Genomic DNA, 21442 nt, shown 5'->3' with positions numbered 1-21442 from the left:
CAACACAGACATTTGTACTTCAGTGCTTCCATAGTCTGGGCTTCAGGAGAGAAGTGAGCAAAATGAGAGCCTCTAGCCCCTTTTTATCTTGGAGGTTCTCACTCTTTGCAGTTGCTGAAGAAAACTGGTCCGTGTGCAGAAAGAAGCATCTGAATGGCGTAAGCTTGGATAACTGCCCCAGGGGCAGCATAGGAGATGACTGCCTGTTCACCTAGCAGCAGAGGAGGAAAGCAAGGGCAGCTGCCATTCAGTCATCCAACTCTAGGAAATGACTGAAGAGTTAAAATAAGCCTCCCTGCTGAGTGGGCAGTGCTCCAGCAAGATAAAATATTCAGCACTGTTATGTTCCTGGACACTACATTTTTGACAATAAATTTCATGCCTCATATGCCACAAGAGTGGTCAATAACCAAAGAACAGGTCCACATCCTTTCATAGCAACCCAAGAAAGAAAATACTGGTAAGCAAACCTGAGAAACCTCAGAGAAGGATATTGCAATTCTTATTTCCTGGTCTGTCACTATGATGGTCAGGCCTGAAATGGAAAAGGAAGATCCACTTCTGGCATGGCACCACTCCTCCTGCTTACAGGCTTCACAGATCCTTAATTGCTGGCAGTGGGACCACCACTGCATGGCAGACCCCCCCTGAGTTCAGAAAGATCAGATTTGTCTTCAGTAACACCGAAGCACTTTCCCCCTACTTCTAATACCACTCCCTACGCACTGTGTACCAGAAGCTCCCTTTTGAAGAGACTTTGAATGTCCCAGGCTAACAAAGGCAACTCAAAGGAACATCACCAAGTTTTGGCAAAAAAAGGCTCTGCTTGCCCCATTTTTACTTATCCTTCTAGCTCCACATAGATGTATTCTTGCTTATTAACAAACCTTCCTGAGAAATTCCAGTGGGTGGGTTTAGCTCCCAGCTGGATGGATATTTCAGCTCTCACTCCTCAAGCAACACCTTTCCTTTCTCCCCTGAGCCTACCCACTTTGTGTCAGGGTGCATTGCAGCTCTGCAGGTTGGTACTAGACACCAACATAATGCATCCTGGTTGCAACAATGGAGGAAGGTAAGCTACAAAGTCCAACCATGCCCTTTACCAGAAGGACTTCATGGACTGAGTCTCAACCTTAAGAATTAGTTGCCACCTAAGTTTCAGGTGTAGTAGCAGCAAAATATGGATTCATGTCTCATAATGGGTTACATTACTGCTGAAGACATCAAACAGCTCCCATACTGCAGCCCAGATAAACCTGTCTGCCACTGGTGGGTAAGAGGACTCCCTGGGAGTTGTTCAGGATGGAGCACTTTGTGCTGTTGCTGAGCAGTGAAGCCGTGCTAGTTTGCACTGGCAGGTGATGCGATCTCTAAGCATCACTCACTTAATAGTGCATTGATGAATCAAATCTGAATTCCACATCCTCAGTTACCCACTGGAGATCCACAGTCTCTACTAGCCCTTCTAGTGTTCCAGTGGCTCCACGCTAGAATTTTCAGTAGCTCATTTCTTGGCTTATGCATTCACCAGGCAATTATGCACAGCCCCCTCCCTTCACAAGAAGGTTCCAAAACAATTTCAGGAAGCCACTTCAGTCCCTCTGTAGTCAGTTGATCTGGTTTAAATCCAATAAAGTGATGCACCATGGCCTATCAAAGAATTAAAACAGAAGAAAAGGGAAGCTCTCTTACCTGTAATTGATTGACTGGCCAATAGGAGTCAAGGGCATTGCACAAATGCACAGGTACCATCAAAAACACCAGTTAAAACCAAAGTGGTGCACTTGCTTTTCATGCTGCACATGAAGTTCCCATCAACTCAGCTGAAGTTCAGCTAAAATGAATGCAAGCAAAGCCCAGATACAGCAGTCTGGAGTTCAAACATGGACACAAATGAATGGGTGAAATAGGAAGAGTTTTGCAAGCCTTCAGTTAAGTTCATTTTAAAATGCACTTAAAAGAAAATAGTGGAACTTTTGTGTTTAAACAATGGGTTACAACCAAGGGTATAAAACATGAACAATTCTGTTGAAGCTCAGTGTATGAAAGTAAGAGGGGCCACGAATCATTGGTGTCTGAGAAGAATATGCCATTGCCACAAGAACACACAAATATACCCCATACTTTTTTGGGAGGGCAACAAATTTATGCTAGAGAAACCCATTTTGTTTAGATTAAAACCACATCCCTAATTTCACATTATTCAATTTCAAAACAGCTGGTCAGCATGAAAGTGCTGGGAAGGGGCAACAGAGAGGGTCTTAAAGACACTTTGATCCACAAACCTAATAAACCATAGCCTTTCTGTAACTGCCCTAACCCAATCCAGAGCACAGAGGCCAGGAAAAGAGGAGGTCTGGCTTCTGCAGCCTGCTGTACCCTGTCCCCAGTGTAAGTCAGGGAGCAGGAGGGAGATACCAGCACCAGTAACAGGGTTTTGTGGCACTTAGCAACAGAAGCCAAATGAACTACAGCTTTACCTGCAATCTATGTTTAAAAACACAGAGCTTCCAAGGGCCAGTCAAATTAGCCTTTGAATGCTTCCTGCTTTGTCAACAGAAGTTCAAAATTGAAACGCAAATTAAACCACTTTCAGTCCCTGGAGGAAAGGTTAGTTGGATTTAAGATGCATTTTGGGCTTCATACAGGGAAACCCCCCCCAGGTACATGCTTAGATAGTAACGACATGCAGCCGGAGAGGCAGACAGATACAAAACACACTCACTCCCACGCCCTGGATATGCATCAAACTGCCCAGCAACCAGAAACACAGCCAGCCATGACCCTGCACATGGAGTGAGCCAAAAGGGTGACTTATTCCAAGTATTCACACAGGTGATTTCTGCAGATGAAAACATTCATTGCCACAAGGAAGGCAGCACAGGCAAAAGACAGACAGCTTACCCCTCTGAGCTGCTGGACTCCACCAAATATCCTCATCACTCCATCAATCTCCTGCTCCAGCCTCCTGGCCCAGTACTGCATACTGCAAGAGACAGAGACAGGGAGAAAGAGAAAGGGAGAGAAAGAAAGAGAGAAAGAGTCAGAGCCCTGACACTTAGCAGATAAGCAAGGTGATTGAAGGCAGAGGGAGGAATCAGTGCCCTCAGCTGAGTTAACTGCTCTTTCTGCAGCACTGGTTGCAGGCAGAATACCAAGAACATGTGGCTTGGAGAATCACAGCTGGGGTAGGATAAAAATTTCAACACCTCAAAATTTAGGCAGAAGGCACCACAGAGAGGAAAGGAGGAGGGGGGGAAATACAATAAACTGCAGAGTTTTTTCCTGTTATATAAACAGCTGCGGTAGGTAATTATTTAAGCCAAGAGTGAATAACAAGGCTGAAGTGCCATGGGGTTAAGAAAGCAGCTCACAGCTTCATCAGGGCTCTGTGGCCATGGCAGGACAGCATCTGTCCCACTGCAGCAATGGATTGTCACTGCAGCTCAACAGGAGACCTGGGCCAGAGCCAAGTGCCAGGCATGGTACATAAAGCGCCCAAGGACTTGGCTGCTTCACACCTTTAGCTAAGCCCAACCCAAGCTAGGTACCAATTCTGCCAGGTCCACTGTGGGTAGAGCTGCCTTCTAGGGCAACAGAAAAAGCCAGGAGGTGCCACATGGCATCTGCTTCATCCTGATCCCCAAACAGCAAGGGAGCTGGCTGCCAATCCTTCCCACAGGCACGACACCCTCTAATAGATTCAGCCACACAGATTTCTGCTCAGAGCAATAACACCAAGTTAAAAACAACAACAAAAGCCCCTCTGCTAAATCCACAGAACTTGATAGCTCTCCTCCTTTTAATGAGATTTCCTGACTGCAGCCGCTGGTCACGCAAATGTCAAATCTCCCATCTGACCTGGAAAACCAACACTCGATTGCCTCTGCACCACTGGGCACAGCCATCAGTGCTCTTGTCACAGCAACATCCATCTCTCAGTGCTACACCAGAGAAAGGAGGCAAGGAGCGCAAGGAGCAGAAGGTAAGGCCAGCAGCATGGCAAAGTGATGGTGGGAGGGAGCAGATCAGCTTGGAGATTTTGGTTAGGTTCATCAGATGAAATCATTCTTCATGCAAAGAGACGTTCCCCAGGCAGCCCACACATACCACCCCTCCACCACCCACCCACAAGGCCACTTAAGAGGCTCTCCCAGAGATGGAGGAGCAAAGAAACCCCACTGAGAACCAAGACCACAGAGGACCCTGAATTATCCAGCAGGGCCCAAAAGCTGGTCAGAAACACCCAAGCAGAAATATGTTCAAGATGAAGGGCAGAACAGAGCTGAAGCGTTGCTGAGGAGGGAGGGAATGAGTGGAGACACAGAGAAAGCCTGTCAGACAGACTTGTGTTACTCACACAGGCAAAATCCACACCAGTTAACAGCATACAAGGCTGTGCATGAAAACAAGATTTAATTGCACGTGTCAAATCTGCCCAGTTTTCCACTGTAACTGATGTTATTTCCCACATTTCTGCCCTGGGAGCCTGGCTGGGGAGGAGGGGAGATCCAGGGAAGGAGGTGGGTGAAGGCAATCTGCACACACACACTTCTGCCAAAGAAGAGAAAGCAAAAGCCTTCAGGGGGGCTGACATTGTAAAGATGGCAGGTCACAAACAAAGCTGAAGGGAGCTTAAGTTGGTTGGGTTTGATTTTTCCCCCCTTTTCCTTGTTTAGTCAAACATTTATTTTTTATCAAAGATATATTCAGGTTGTCCAGAAATCTTCTGAAGTATTTTTCACCAAAAAATACTTAATTTTAAATCATGCCATGAAACACCAAACCTAAATTTACTTTTCTCCCCCTCCTCCAGTTGGTCCAGTGAAGTGGAAAAGTATCAATTATATGCTCATACTCAGCCACAAGTCCAAGAAACCCTGCTGAGGACTTACGGAGCTGACATCTTTCCTTAACTTCCAGTTCTGTGCAAGAGCTTTGATTTCAGTGACACCTGCCTGTGTCAGCTCCCTCCAGGAACACCTACACCACCACCTCAAAGGAAAATTACTGTCCATCTTGAGCCATATCCATCAAAAATAACAACTGCTCATATCCACATAAGTGTCACATATGGCCAAGCCTTCACAGAGGATTAGATACAGAGGAAGACAGAGGCATCGGCATCACCCTGTTGCTGTATGCAAAAGAGACACTGAGAGCTCAGCTGGGCTGGGACTTTAAATTAATTTAAATGTAGTCAGCAGATTTGTTTAAAATTTTCTTGAAAAAAATTCCACTTATTCCACCCCCTGCCTCCTCCCCAAGAAGTACTACTATTTCAGGGGGAAAAACACAGGCTGGATTTTTCATTCATGAGAAAGACTGCAATTCCCTCTAACTGTGCAGCCTTAGGCACCTGGCTCTCAACCTTACAGACCAGCAATTTCCCAACAAGTCCAGCTAAGCCTTGTAGTACAAGCTTTAGATACCACTACAGGAAAAAAAAAAGGTGTATTACACTATCAAAAAAGGCAGGAGAGGATTTCTGCATAGCTGACACCACGTTTCTAGATTAAAAGAACATAGTAGCAGAAGCAGCTTCTTTTTGTGTGTGTGTATCATGGCCACACAAGAGCATTTGCCAATGACAGCAAAAACTCCTTTTCACAACTAGTGTTTCCCTTACCCATACCACAACACTGGCAAAAGCCCTCGTGTGTATCTGACCCCCATCACTTTGTCCCTCTAGTCCTGGTCCATGACCTGAAGTCTTCTGTGTAGGCCACATCACAGAATTTGGAGGTTTCCTCACACTTGCTGTATGCTGGGTTGAAAGTGACCACTGAAATAAAATGAAAAAGCATATATAAACCCCATTATTATTCTGTCTCAGCTGTCATTTTTCCTCATTTCTCTTCCATGACTGGTGCACTTAAAATTTTATGTTAAGATAACCACAGGAAGGATGAGAAGGATAAAGAAACCAACAGCCTGATTATGATCATGCAGATGTCTCTCTGAAGTGTGTCTCCTATGGAAGCTGTAAGCAGTAAGACATGACAGTCATTGCATTCCTGGACCATTACTGCATGCCTCAGGTGGTACTACAGGGCTTGAGGAGCAATAACTCCTCAAAACACGCAGCCTGGAGTGCCCCCCTACCGCTCTTGTGAAGTGGCATTTACAAATAAAGCATAAAGGAAACAGCTGATGCACCAACTGGGAAGCCACTAGCACCGATGCAGCACTGCCCACAGAAAGCCATCAGCTTCCCTTCATGAGCCATCTACCACTTCCACGTGCTCTGCAGTGAATCAAACGTGGGCAAGGAGAAAACCTCTGAGCTCAAGTATTGAACTCAGTAGCTCTGTGCTTACAGGAACAACACGCAAAGGGCCTGGTAGCCCTGCCACCCCCATCCCCTCTTTAGCAGTGGCATGCACAGCACACCTCAGTGATGCCCATCATCTCAGCCAGCTCTGCCTTTCCTAGGGAATCTCCATAGGACTCTTCCAACCTAACAACTCTACAACTATCATAGACATAATAACAACCATTCAAGATATACATTAAAAAAAACCCCTCCTGCACCAAAAGAAATGGTTTTGTTCCCTTCCTCTATATAATCTACATCCTCCTTTGCAACGTTGAACAAGAGACATGAGTGATTTCTGAAAACGCAGCCCCATTTATCACTGCCTCTCCACAGAAAACCACAAAAGTGCTAATTGATTTTAGAATTTGCATATTTGATTCTTCTTAAAGATGAGATAGAATAGGCTTAAAAAAAAAAAAGCACAGCAGAGCTTCAAAAATATTTACTGTGACAAGCAGCAGCACATCAGGAGATAAATCAGTGCTGCTGCAGTCAGGGCCAGTGTCTTGCTTGTCCCAGTCCCAGACACTAGACACCTCTGCCCTGCCACTGTCACAACAACCCTAAATCAGGGCTAGGGCACATTCCATTCTTTAGATGACCCAAGCAGTGGCAGACTCCTGATCATGTTCACATTGGTTTGTGAGGCTGCACCACTGCTCCAGCTGTGTGGCATGAGAAGAAAATGAGAATTGCCCAGAATTCAGGAGACAGGCTGTCCCTGGCCCACACCCTCCCACGCTTGTGCACACAACAGTCTGGAGTCCTGGTCTTCCATTACAGAAGCTGAAGACATTCACAGACAAGCCACCAATGCAAGTCATGCACTGACAGCCTCTGGCCAGCATCACAAGGACATACCACTGCAGCTCAGCCCAGGGTCTCTCTGGCCCTTGGCAGCACAGAATACATTGGACAGACCCTTCACGGACTGCAGTCACACCTCTTCACGTCTAACCTAAGGGCCGGTAAGCCAGGTACACAAACTGCTAATGAATGCAAGCCTTATTACAAGCAACCTCTCCAAAGAATGGAATAAGGAGAAGTAAGAAGAAAGGAAATTAGTTTTCTGCTTGAAGATACTTTTTAAAGCAACCTTAGAAGAGTGCTTGTTTGGCTGTGAGCAAGAGAGCATGTTAAGAAGCAACAGGGGACTCAGTCCTTTTCTCTTGCTGTTTTCCTGGCCAAAAAAATTAAAAGATTCAAGCAAACATGAACAAGAGGAAAAACTACTTGCTGAGCAGATACACTGCCCAAAAGCTCCTTGGGTCCTACACAGAGGATGTTTTGTACAAGTGTCTACACTTCACGCAGCGCACTCAGCCAAGAATGCTTCACTCTGATTCATAGGCTTTGGTTCGGTGCCCAAATATTGCTATTTAATAAGGTTATTAATTACTGTGTTGTCTAATTTTTGCTGTGCAGGAACTTCTTCTAATTGGCTTATTCCTTCAAGACGCTTAACCCTTTATAACTGCAACAGCATGTGTCAGTACACGCTCACGTGTGTGTGTGTCCATGCTAGTAATACCCTGTCCATTCTCTTAATTTCTTACACCTCTAGGCTGTAAGCCTCCATGTGAGCCAATATTTACCCATCAAGGAAAAACAAGTTACTCCCCCCTCCAGAAGATATGACTCCCAAAGAGCACCTATTTCCTTCAAAATAACCAAATAACTTATTGACTGTGCTTCCAGACATTATCAAGCCTCCCACATTGTCACTGTTTGACTTCTTTTTAAGCTATGTGCACAGGTGTTTATATACAGGAGGGGTGGGAAGAATTTGCCTGCTGGACTAGTCTTTTCTTAATATTTGTCAAGACATTATTCACCTCTACCATCTGGTCTTCCCTATAAGAAGAAAGCATCTTTGACATTATTATAGGGGGAAAGGGACAAATGGATAGTAAAACTATGTCCCAAAAAACATGAAGGGGAAAGATACTGGGAATGTGTGTTCTGTATTCAGCTCTCTCATCAAATTACTTTGCTGTCCTTGATTAAAACACTATTTCTCTGCCCTAACTTATGACTGCTTCATCTTCACCATTTTTTGCAGAAGAGTATGGCTCATAAAAGAGTAAAAAAAAGTGCCAAACTTTCTACCAGATCCATCCTGATCTCAGTTTGATGTCCCAACAAGTGTTATTATACAGTATAAAGGGTAACTGGGGAGTTTTCTCAAACTGCAGGATAGACAGAACTGGGGAAAAGTGAGGGGGAAATAATCTGATGATTATACCAAAAAAATGTGTTTCATTACCAGTTCTTGAGGACTAATATTCTTACAGGTACCTGTGGGAAAACCAAAAGTAATCAGCACCCTGACATCAATATTACTTAGGGCAATAGGAGAACTGCTTCTTAAATACGATTTCTCTATTCAAATACAGAAGCTTTAACCACGTAAGACCTAACTCCACACAGAAATAGAAGCAGCATTAGGTGCTCAGTCAGTCAGACATGTGGGATGGCAAGGGCTTCAGGAACTACTCTTCCACCATTTGTTGTATTGAGACATCTGGACACCTGAACCCTCTGCATGAAGTATTGTCCAATCTATTCTTTATATTCCCCACTAAAGGTGAACCCGAGATCCTCACAGTACCTTTCTACAGTTCCACTTTTCACCATGTGGTGAAAAAGCTCCCTTCTTACCCATGCTAAATCTCACCTCCTTCTTCTCACTTATCCCACTTACAGCAGACAGAGAAAATTTCTCAAGCTCCTAGGAACTGGAAAATCATTATTCCATTATTCTGTTGCACCTTTGCCTTCAAGTCTTTATTTTTCTATTACAAAATCTTTTTCTACCCAGTTTTCCCTCTTTTACATTGTTTCCTAAACACTTTGTCCTTTTTGTTGCTCATCTCTGGATTTTCTAAAGCTGCCTACATCATGCCAAAGAGTCAGATCAGGTAGAGAAGTCAAACACAGTGTTGTACGAGGAGGAACACATCACCTCCTCAGTCCTGTGCAAGAAACTACTGTTCACTGCAGAATAAATGTGCCCTTCTGATTGCGACAGCACTTCACTGATTCAACATTTGCCATCCGCAGTGATTCTCAAGATCTTTTCTGCCACACTGCTACCCAGGCAGATATTCTTTATTCTGTCTTTGCACATTTAATTTCTCCCTGCTAAATGCAGCACTTTACCTTTGTTTTCACTGACTTTTGCTTTGCTGCTATCTGTCTCACCATCCAATTTCTCCAGATCACTTGGAATTCTGCTAACGCCTGGCAAAGCACAGCCATCCCCTCCTAGCTCAGTGTCACCTGCAAATTTTATAAGCATATTTCCCATTCCGTTGCCTAAGTTATTAATGAAAGCATTCAACAAAAGTAGGTCCAGGGCAGATCCCTGCAGGACCCCACTTGAAAGCTCCTCCCAGTACTACAACCATCCTTTGAGAGCTACACGTCCAGCCAAAACACCTTGAATTTCAAACTTTACAAAAGGCTGTTCTGGAGTATTTAATATGCAGAGGAGATGGAGGTCAAATGACAATTCAGTGAATAATTTAAAGCCTAAGACTAGGTCTGAAAAAAATGGCAATCTGTTGGTGGATGATTTGCCTACAGAAAGAGAAAGGAGTAGCCACTGACTGTGTTAGCTGGTGCATTTGCCCAGCAATGTTGTGAAAGGCCCCACACAGGCCCTGCATTCTCCTGATCAAACATGTGCATGTGCCTCCCTTTGATACAGCAGTGAAAAGAACAAACAGCAAAGGAACCACAGCAAATGTCTTCTGCAGACTATGGAGCAGAGGAGAGCACTTTCCCAGAAGGCACTTCCAGCCAAGAACCCCATCACTGAGTTCCTCACATCCTTATCAGCATGGTCTTCACCTTCAGGCCATCACTCAAGGATGCAGCCCTTCTGTGATGGATACTTGGACAGGGTCATTTGGCAGGACCTCAATATAAAGATCCCCAAACATACTGCCACCAACTCACACTTCTGTAATCAGAAGCAGAACCAGGCACCTGAAGACTAGTTTGCCATTTTCAACTGGCAGATAGAACAAGTCCAGCAAGAAGTCCACTACCACACAGGGAGTCTAATCAAGCCACTTGCCAACTGATCAAGCAAAACTAATTTTGATTGCCTTATAACAGGAATAATTTAGTTCTTGAATTTATGCCTGGACACCCAGACAGGCTCTTTCTGCTTCTATAGGGATGGTTCCACAAGTGGGAACTTTAACTTCTTGTATGATGGTAGCAAAGGCATCAGCACACAACTCCAGGACTGCTACACAAGCAGAATAAGCCAAAGGCAATGGCTACCATTACTGAAGCTGTACTGGTTGATACCATCAACATGCTACCTAAACCAACTGCTTTGTCCAGAGCCAAAGCTAACTTCATGTCTTAGCCTTCCTGGTTTTTTGAAGGTGATGCTCTTATTTTACATCTTGAAACTAAACTTCTATGGCACACTTGCTGATGCACATCAGGAGTGAGAGAAGCCTGCAGATTCCGTCAGGTTTGTACTCTTGTCACACAGGATTAGAGCTGGGCTCCTGATCTCACAGCCTGTCACAAATCTGGACTTGAAACACAATGAATTAATAAATAAGTGAATAGGTGTCAGTTTTATGAGGCACACTACCTGCATAAATTCCACCCAGTGCAATCACTTGTCATTTTCAGCACCCCTTGAGAGCCCAATGGCTGATAACTCGTGCACGGCGCTTTGCAACCCATTATACAGATGAAGTTTTATGATAAAACATGCCTCCTCACTGGCTCCTTCTGTTTTACAGATGCAATCTGAGTGAAGGCTGAGGAGATCCCATCCCCCATAGCAAAGATAAGGTTGCAAAGGGTAGGTCTTACTAAGGATTTTGCAAGCTGCATGAATTATTGAAGTCCTTTATGATATAATGACAGATATATCAGGTTATTTGTTTATTCTGTCTATAATTCATGACTCTCTTGGGAACTAGACATAAGTAGGATAGCTTGTTGCATCTTCTTGTTCATTCCAGTAAATCCTCATCACCAAATGGAAGACTGAGCCATCTCGGATGACAAAATAGCCACACCTTGCAGGGTCTGTGCATTTGGTTGGAGATGGAAGGACTCTTTCCACAGCCTAGAGAAATAGGGAAGCTGTCACTTGAGCACATCAGGTTAGATGTCTAGAAGACAGCAGTCCAGGCAGTGTTTCTGCATTGTGCCATCAGAAGACTGCTATCTGAAGCATAAGCAAACTGCTCTGTGATTAGATACTATGATTTGCTCATTGATGAACAACACCAAAACTATGTGAACTGGTGGAGGATCTTGAGACAACTACTACTTCATATTCTTCATATCCCCGTATCACTGGTTAAGCAAATGGTAAGACACTGGACAAAGCAAAACAGCTCCCCTTCCTTAAGTCATTTGGGTAAAGAGTCTGGTCAAGATGCAAGGCAACGCATGATAAAGGACAGCCATGTCTTGATGGCAGGAAAGGAGTTCTGAACACACACACTGTGGTCACCTCTCTTTTCTCTAATGTGCTGTTGAAAGGGTGAGGGAGAGACATTCTGCTGTCCTGTCAACCAGGAAATAAAGGGCTGACTAGAGCCACTGATGAGAGCTTCCCAACATGCTCTTGTTCACATGATGTGCTCCACCCAACAAGGCTCCTACTGCCAGAAGAGTCAGGCTGCTGTGCAGAGTTGCAGCACAGCACAAACATGGCCAAGCTGAACCCAGCACACTGGGGAACTCTTACCAGCCACAGGGCACTGGAGGACTGCATTCAGCATCTGCCCTTCCCACTGCGGATTTCAGCTGATTGCAGACAGGTTAGGCACACAACGATTTCTCTGCTCACCAAAACACAAGCCATGTTATGGAGTGTGACAGAGGACTACTGACTAGTCAGATGTCAGCTGTATTTGTGCCTGCAACTTCTCTCTTTACCAAGAAAAGAAATCATTAACCTCTGCCACAAAGACCTCCTGCTACCAGAGCTATTTTGGGGCATCCGTTGCCATTATACTTCAGTCTCTAACCATGCTAATCCAAGTCCCCTAGGGTTTTTGGAGTAGCCTCTCACAGCATCATATGGAACACTCCTCAGGGGCTTTCAAACTGTCACTCTCACTAGATGTCTATCTCGTTAAATCCCCCCATCTTAAACAACTCCCCTCCCCACCACCCCCCTACCTGAGAGATTCCTGGCTCCTAAGAGAGCTTTGTAATCATTGTTATTATAAAGCACTTAGTAATGCTCACTCGTTGCATCTCTCACCAGCCAAACAACCAGAACCCTGCTATTTCATATGCAGTTGCCTTCATTTGCAGCAGCTCTTCATTGTATTAGTCCCTTTCAACAATGAAAGAAAAAAAAGAGGGGTGGGGGTGGAAAGGAGTGAAAAAAAGTTTACTGCATTTTATGCCATTACCTCACTACTGTGTAACACACATTTAAAAGCTGTCTGCAAGACCTCTCCTGTTGTAGGGTGGCATCCAGACATGCTCAAAGGCAGAGATAGTAGAAACATGAAGCCCATTTAGGTTTTGTCCCAGTGCTTCTGCATCACTCGGAGCACTAAGCAACAGCAATGAAAACATCAGCTTTCACACGTCACCTCCTCCCTCTTCCTCCCCATCCAGCTCGGACAAACACAGGGCAAAGCACATACATACAGCCTTTCCTCTGACAAGGACACAAGCCTATTGAAATGGAAGTGACTGAACTACACTGGAAATATTCAGAAGGCACCACATGCTTTATTATCCATGCTCAGAACATTGCTCCATCAGGCTGTTTCTCCATCTCCGGCCAGCTTTTCACACTGGAAAAGATATGCCTCCTGTCCTGGAGGAGAGAGGGAAGGAGGATGCTTGCTCTGCTGCAAGAAGCCACCACTCTGCAGCAAGCTGTCTTCCCTTTCAAAAGAAAAGGGTCACTATAAAACTCTGCTGGAGCCCAGGCACAGATGTGTCCCTCTTCTCACCAGCTGCCTTGAGCTACTAAGACAGCAACGCACCCACAGCCTTGCTTCACAATGATGGCACTTACCATTGCACGATCACAATTAAAGCACAGATAGTGCAACAGTCCATCAAACATCGTTTTGAAGGGATCTGTCAACATTAAGCGGTCAAATCCTCCTAATATGGCCAACGAAAATATTTTCTGGGTGTTTTTATTCAGGAGGAGATAATGGAGCTGCAAAGGTGAAGCAGCAGGCTGGAATACAGACGGGCTTTGGGGAGCAAAGTCAGAACTGCAGATCAACCTCCTGACACTCAAATTGGTGTTTGCCCCTGGAAGACAGCATTTGAGCAGCAAAGCAGGAAACTCAGGCACCTATGGATATCCCAGAGCAGGTCTCCTCCCAGCCCTGACACACAATATGCTCACAGCTAACTGAAACCTGAGATTACAAGATAATTCTCTTCTGCTTTTTCAAAATGAGTATCGACATTAAATCTAAAAACATCTCACACACAAAACCCAATGAATAGAATGCCTCAGATTCTTTTCTGCAAGTGAGAAAAATCCCAGTCTCTAATGTGGTCCTTTCAATGGGGCCCGTGACATCACCAGCCCCTTTCTATTTAGAATAATGACTTCTTCCACATGCCAAGAGATTTGAAATTACCTGTGAAATATATTTCCCTAGGCACAGGCTCAAGGAGCATGTAAATTACCCAGCTTAATGGCCTCTAGAATTTCCCTCTGAGACACACAAAGGGAGTAGGAAACGTTCAGACGCTATCTCAGGTAACATCTTAGGGATGGGCAGGAGCTACTGCCCTACAGCTTCCCCAGTAACCAGTCCCACTGGTGAGTATCACAGTATCACAGTATCACCAAGGTTGGAAGAGACCTCACAGATCATCAAGTCCAACCCTTTACCACAGTGCCCAAGGCTAGACCATGGCACCAAGTGCCACATCCAACCTTGCCTTGAACTGCCCCAGGGACGACGACTCCACCACCTCCCCGGGCAGCCCATTCCAGTGCCTAATGACTCTCTCAGTGAAGAACTTTCTCCTCACCTCGAGCCGAAATTTCCCCTGGCGCAGCCTGAGGCTGTGTCCTCTTGTTCTGGAGCTGGCCACCTGAGAGAAGAGAGCAACCTCCTCCTGGCCACAACCACCCCTCAGGTAGTTGTAGACAGCAATAAGGTCACCCCTGAGCCTCCTCTTCTCCAGGCTAAACAACCCCAGCTCCCTAAGCCTCTCCTCGTAGGGCTTGTGCTCAAGGCCTCTCACCAGCCTCGTCGCCCTTCTCTGGACACGCTCAAGCATCTCAGTGTCCTTCCTAAACTGGGGGGCCCAGAACTGAACGCAGTACTCGAGGTGTGGTCTGACCAGTGCAGAGTACAGGGGCAGAATGACCTCCCTGCTCCTGCTGACCACACCACTCCTGATACAAGCCAGGATGCCACTGGCTCTCTTGGCCACCTGGGCACACTGCTGGCTCATGTTCAGGCGGGTATCAATCAGTACCCCCAGATGCCTCTCTGTCTGGCTGCTCTCCAGCCACTCCGACCCCAGCCTGTATCTCTGCATGGGGTTGTTGTGGCCAAAGTGCAGCACCCTGCACTTTGAGCTATTGAACCCCATCCCATTGGCCTCTGCCCATCTGTGCAGGCGGTCAAGGTCCCGCTGCAGAGCCCTTCTGCCCTCCAGCTCAGTCACATCTGCCCCCAGCTTAGTGTCATCTGCAAACTTGCTGATGACTGACTCGATGCCCTCATCCAGATCATCTATGAAGATGTTAAAGAGGATGGGGCCCAGCACTGATCCCTGAGGGACACCACTAGTGCTCGCCATGAGGCAACAAGCACAAGAGTCAATTCTACATGAGTGCACCATCAGCATAAAAATGCAATTTTAAAGAGAGCATTTTTTGGGAAAGGTGCCTGACCATAATTTACACAGCCTAGGCAGCCAACACAGGGCTTACACAGCAGAGGGCACCCATCTAATCTGCAAAAGCCCAGTGCTGAGTGCTCTAAGCACTGGGCAGTAAACTCTGCCTAACTGTACAGAGAACAGCACTGATCGAGCTTTGTCGTTCAGGCATTTGCCAGAGGACAGCATCCTTCCGAGAAGCTTTTCATCCACAAGGACAGTTCCCACTCTCCCAACAGCGAAAAAAGGGACACAGACTGTCCCCGGAGTCCAAATCCTCCTGGCCACGTTTTGGTTCCTGCAGTTGAACTTGATGCCTTTTTAGTATGTAGAAGAAAGATTTATCCTGCAGTGAAGAGTATGAGATCGTTCAGAGGAAGAGAGAAGGAGGAATTATGTCTTCTGGGTTGTGTTTCCTGCTCCGCCGCTGACAGATTGGAGCCTCTGAAGCCTGAGTTTCACCAGTGAAATAAGCAATAGGGAGGCACAAGTGCTATTACATGGCGTGTGTAAAAAACCATTATGAGGAGTGGGAGATGGAGCACAGGACCAGATGCTCGCATGGCAGTGGGGGAGGGGGGAACACAATCCCAAGGGCGTCATGAGAGAATTACTTGTCTCCCCAGGGAACAAGCCTGAGGCATACAAGCTTTGTTCCTGATGCCAGCCAAGACTGACAGGTTGGTCACCTTTGAAGGCATGGTGGATAGAAAGTAGGCCAAAAGATCAGCCAGGGATAAGAGAACACCTGGAAGCTAGGCCTGGCACTGGAAAAATGGGCCAAATTTCTCAGTGCAGATCTCCTCAAAGCAAAGGTATAAAGACAAGGTCTTTGCTGAGACTCTTCCAAAGTGAAAATCTGCCCTCATTCTCAACCACAAGCATCTTGCTAACCCACATACTGCCAGAAGCTGTGGTATCACAGCCAGATTAACACAGGAGCAATTTTAACAACTGTTTCCAAGCTCATTTCCTCACCTATAAGCATGCCACCATGCTCCAAAGGCTGAAGTCTGCCTGGACCTCTCAGGGCTATCTGCTGGAGATTAACTCTACACCACTGCCAGTAATGCAAGCACTCCACTATTAAGAAACTATTAGAAGATAAATACCAAACCAGAGCATCATAGCAAGAGAAAAAAAAATGAGAAGGAATGGCATTGTAATAAATATTGTAGCCAAACCAAATGAGGAGCAAGGTTAATTTCACATTAAAAGTTGGACAATAAACTACTTTATATCTGGAATTGCCCTTGTTTTGGTCATGGGATCTGGACTTTGGTACAACCACCTTCACAAACTTCAGAGTATTTCAACAAGCTGCAGTTTACCCAATACTGCAAGGTGGACACTCTGGTGCTTTCACCACCAATGCCTCCCAGACCCTGAAGCACCAGGCTCTGCACATTAATCCTTCATCCAACAAGGGGTATACACTTCTAAGTAGAGAAAACTGCAGGTATACACATTATTTGTGGACCCAACATGGACCTCAGGTAACGCAACAGCTGGACTATCTGACATGCAGCCCATAGCAGGGTCCCTTTTCTGCTTACTACCACCACCCTGCAGTCATTCTGACACCTCTTTGTAAAGTACTATTTACTAAACCTTTTATATCTGCAGCTGCTTGGTTTTCCCTGGGAGAAACTTCACATCTAAGAATCTTCATGCCATCTTGTGGGATGTAATAGTGAAAATGGCACAAACACAGCAAAAAGTAGATTCAACTAAGAACGAAAGTCATCAACTATGCAAGTAACCATAAAAACAGATGCATGGAATCACTACAGATGGAAAAGGCCATTAAGATCATGGAGTCTACCTGTCAACCTGACACCACCACTACAATCATTGCAACACCACATTTTTTTCTGGCAAGTAGCAAATCTACTTATCCACCAGCCAACTGTGACTCCAGAGAATAAGACTGAGGTCTGGCAGCCACCTTCCCATATGAAGGCAGCTATACGCTCAGCTGCCAAAGAGCCACCAAATAAGTGACATTTATTAAGTGGCCCTTATAAAATAAAGGCCACTTTCAGCACACAATCACATTCATAAACAACACAAACCATCAATGCTTCCAGCACAAGGCACCACTTGGAGTGGTGTCAAAAGAAAGGCAGGGAAAGAAGATTCCCACACACCAGCGTTGCCACAGGCAATGCTCACACAGAGCACCTGTCTTGGGATGCAGCCTCACCTTCAGCTTGGGAATGCAGTCCCTGCTCGAGTAAACATGGCACCAGCAAGGCTGTCAGAGGCAAAAAGGGTGCAGGCTAGCTCAGCAGCCACAACAGTGAAGTGAGACCTTGTGCAGAGATGAGGCTGCTGGAGCCTTTCATCCCTGGCTGCTCCATCCTCATGTTTGGGCAGGGAGCACAGGGAAGCAGGGGAAGTTGAGGGTACCAGGATCACTGCTGTAAAGAGCCACTTCTCATGAAAAAGAGCCCCAGTTCCTAGCAGGCAGTAGGAGTGAGACAGACCTGGTTAGATTTTTCTCTAAAGCCTAGATCAGAACAAGTAAACATAGCAAGGAGCAAGTGACACAGAAGGGTTCAATTTAGCCTTAAGATGATGGGTAAAAAGGCGGTATTGATGTCAGAAATGCCAGCACAACATTTTTGTTGTGGGGTCAAACGGGCGGGCAGGTGCTAAATGGGGTTATTTAGCAGCTGGGACCGAGGCATGAGCAGATAGTAGATGTGTGAGATGCATTTCTCTTCCCCACCTCACAATAAAAATCACGTCAGAAGCAACCACAACCACCACTGTATCTAAAATTTAAAAGACTAAGGCCTGAAAGTTGTCCCTGACATAATCCCAGAGCATCATCACATCAGGGATGAATTTGCCCTGGTATCTTGGAAAAAAACCTGACATTTTTCAGCTTTTAAACCTAATATAGCTGTAGCAGAGCACAGCATGCAGGACTGACAACAGCAAATTCTTCTGCATCATAACAAACCCAGCGTCAGGAAGAATGGCTCAATCACAAACAGTCTCACAGCATGCAGCCAAGGAGGGGCATGAAAGCATCCTTGCCTGTGCTCAGAGAGGGTCCCTTTTGGCCTGATGTTGTTCTGGTCTGTGATTTTGGAAGTGCTGTCATTCTGTGCACAGCAAAATAATGTCATCAGCTTGGTCACTGACCAATGATTATTAAGACTTCCCAGCCAACAAAAAGAGAATAAATAAAAACTAAAAGCTGTGTGAAGAGAAAAATAGGGATTTTTTTTCCATACTCATGTAACCTGCCCTCCTTCCCAGAGCAGGCAGGGGAGGAGGGGAAAGCAGACTGCCCACAACACTGCAACACATGCCTAGCTCACTGTCCTGAAACCCTTTTCAGCTTGCAGGTCTTCAATAATTAAATGCTGTTTCTTACGCTCTTTTTTCCCTTGGTATGCATGACACACTGCTACAGAAGGTTTACTTTTACCTGGGCAATGAGCATCCCTACCCTTTCAGGGATCCTGGAAGCACATGAGCCTACACAATACATTCACTCTCCCTCTGATCCAAAGAATGTGGCAGTAAAGTGAACACTCAGTAGAGACTTCTAATTTCTAAAACTATTTCAGACATGAAGAAATGGTACTTTGGCTCTTCCTGGGTCTACTGAGTTTGTTATGGAGCAGTAAAAAGACATTCACCCACTCACAGCCCAGAATCTGACTCAATCTTCAACACCTGATAAAGCTGAATATTAGGTGCTCCGCTTGGCTTAAGTCTGTCTCTGTTTTGGTGTGCATGATACAGCTGCCAAAAACCTGACTGTGAAATCCACCACACATTAGAAACGCATACAAGGCACTGCAGTGATGGCCCTCACTGTGTCATACTATAGAGAAAATGGTCACAAAGATGCACTACTTCGTGAAATTTAATAGATATGAGAATTCAAATACAAGAACCTCTCTGATTCAACAGAAATTAAATCAGTGAGAGGTTTACACAGTTTTGAAATGTAAGTGGCTTATACAAGGAAAAATATTTTGGTTTGTTTTCTTATTTGGAGACTGAATGTAGCATATGGGATTCTTCAGTCCTGAAGAATATTAAGTGCCCAGTGGAGAAGAAACAGAGTTTGAGAGCAAATAAGACTGGCAGCTTGTGACAAGAGAAAAGTTTCAGGACCCAGCTCTGTTATGAGCTGAAAGGCATTGGTATTTATAAGAAGAATCACATCCTCATTCATCACTTCACTGGAGATGGATATAACACTCTTGCCCAATTCTTTCCACCAATTTAACAGTTTAAGAGGTAACTTTCTTTGTGCTTGGAAGGCCAAGAAGCTCAGAAGCCTGAAAGTGTGAGGGAAGGCTCCATTTAGCAACAAATCAGGTACACAGTGGCGGCCACACCGCAACCTGTGCTGTGCCTGCTGCATCACTGATTTTTAGCTCTGGAATGGTGCTCCAGCAGGGACTAAGGCAAGCTGGTACACTGCTGCTGAGACTCAGATTCCTACTGTCCTCACTCCCCTGTTGGATAACACTAACTTAACACTCCTGTGGGTTGCACATCTCTTGGTTCTCCTGAGCATAGCCCTCAGGTCCACAGCCACGTGCTCTGCACACCAGCAAGCCTTCCAGTCGCTGAATGCCACTCAGAAAAGCTTGGCTGGCCCTGCCATCATTCTTCATTTAGTGGAACTCAGGCAAGAAAACCTCGCTGAAACGAGTGTATACTTCAAAGAAACTACCTCTACAAGTAACGTTCCTACAGATGCCAGTATTACTTTGGTCATGAGATTTTTCACCTTTCTCTGTCCTTGTGTCTGTACTTCCCATCCTTTTCCCCCACCCTCCCCCGCAGCATAAGTTGCTTTCTAACACTACATAGATTTTTGCTCCAGTGCACAGCATGATCTAACTAATTCGCACTTCATTGCTCTGCACACCTCATCATTTGCACATGAAAACAGCAGTCTCTCTCTATTCCTCCACTCTGCCTATTTGTTCTTCTTCCTCCATCACCCACCTCCTGTACTACCTTCTCAGCACAGCTCTACTACAGAAGCTGCAGTGAAGAGGCTCATGTTACCAGGACTCCATTGCTTTTACAAAATTTACTAGTATGCTGTGAAGCCTCATAAATAATTCAGGATATACAACCTTTGTCAGGTAAATGAAGGTGCCATTTGTAATCCATCACTCTGCGTTTTCTATCACAGTGATACACATACTGACTGTAGGCACAGCCCATATTGATTCATGAACTCAAGTGCTAGTTCAGGACAGAGCAGCTGAACAGTTTTGGCACCAGCAAAACCCAAGGAAATCAAGTCTGCCTTAAGTGAATTCAAAACAGATACCTGGCCGGTGCAAAAGTAGTTCCTGTCTAGCCCATGAACTCCATCCACCTTTGTGGACTATGAAAGAAGATACACAGTTGGAGAGTAGGAGGCTAATTCTTACTAAAGATTTTATTTTCATTGCAAGAACTTTAGGGACTTCATAAATCAGAGGTAAAAATCATGTTGAATCCTCTATTTCTTGGATACAACTCCACACACTTCAGTAGTGTTAATGCACAAAGGCACTTGGCTCATTAGGGATATGCAAACTCCACTTCTGTTTGGCAACTGTGCCCAAGGCTTTATCATCATCAGAGCTATTGCACTAAATGGTTTATAGCCCTATTTAGCACCCAATCTGATTGCTATCAGCAATCACTTCCTCTGGAGTTCTCCAGGGGAGGAGTTCTGATCCTGGTTCTCCTGAAAGACAGCCCTGGCATAAGGTTTGCTCGTACAGCAACTCCTGCACTGTCCCCACCAGGCTGAGAAGCAGCTTCCGAGGAGGCAGCAGCAAAGCCTAATCAGAGGCACAGTTAATGAGCAGATACAGGAACCACAGTCCGTGCAATCTTCGTTTGGCCTGACTGCCATTCAGACGCTTCTGTCTCCTGCCCTGCAGCTCTCTCACCCACCACAAGCTGATCCGGCTTAAATACCCTGCTCAGTCACACACCAGTCGCCACCAGAAACGCTTTGCTTTACAGCAAATGAATTAATCCTCCAGTTTGAGTAAACACCTTTTGTTTCTTGCATTCATGACCAATATATAATGGCAGAGATGGAATCAGAAGGGTCACAGGACCACTGTCAAAGTTATGAAGAAAATCCACACACGTTCTCTGAAAGATCAGATTCAGCCTGAATAAATCTGTGTCAACAGATTGTTGATACAAACTACCTCTCCAGTAACAACAGTTTGCACAAGCCCATTCCCC

The 21442-nt window shown here is 45.4% G+C and overlaps 1 protein-coding gene across 4 annotated transcripts in view; it reads right to left on the bottom strand.

The window, feature by feature from the left end:
- CACNA2D2 (calcium voltage-gated channel auxiliary subunit alpha2delta 2) overlaps positions 1 to 21442 on the bottom strand; it is a 217850-nt gene that overhangs the window by 191000 nt on the left and 5408 nt on the right. For all 4 annotated transcript variants that reach the window (XM_064156505.1, XM_064156506.1, XM_064156508.1 and 1 more), the window contains exon 2: positions 2905 to 2986. In XM_064156505.1, the coding sequence (XP_064012575.1) occupies positions 2905 to 2986 (82 nt within the window). The remainder of the gene's footprint in view (positions 1 to 2904; positions 2987 to 21442) is intronic.

Source organism: Pogoniulus pusillus, chromosome 16, assembly GCF_015220805.1.
Source record: "Pogoniulus pusillus isolate bPogPus1 chromosome 16, bPogPus1.pri, whole genome shotgun sequence".
In the NCBI taxonomy this organism is placed as follows: Eukaryota; Metazoa; Chordata; class Aves; order Piciformes; family Lybiidae; genus Pogoniulus; species Pogoniulus pusillus.
This window is presented reverse-complemented; position numbering and strand designations above follow the sequence as displayed.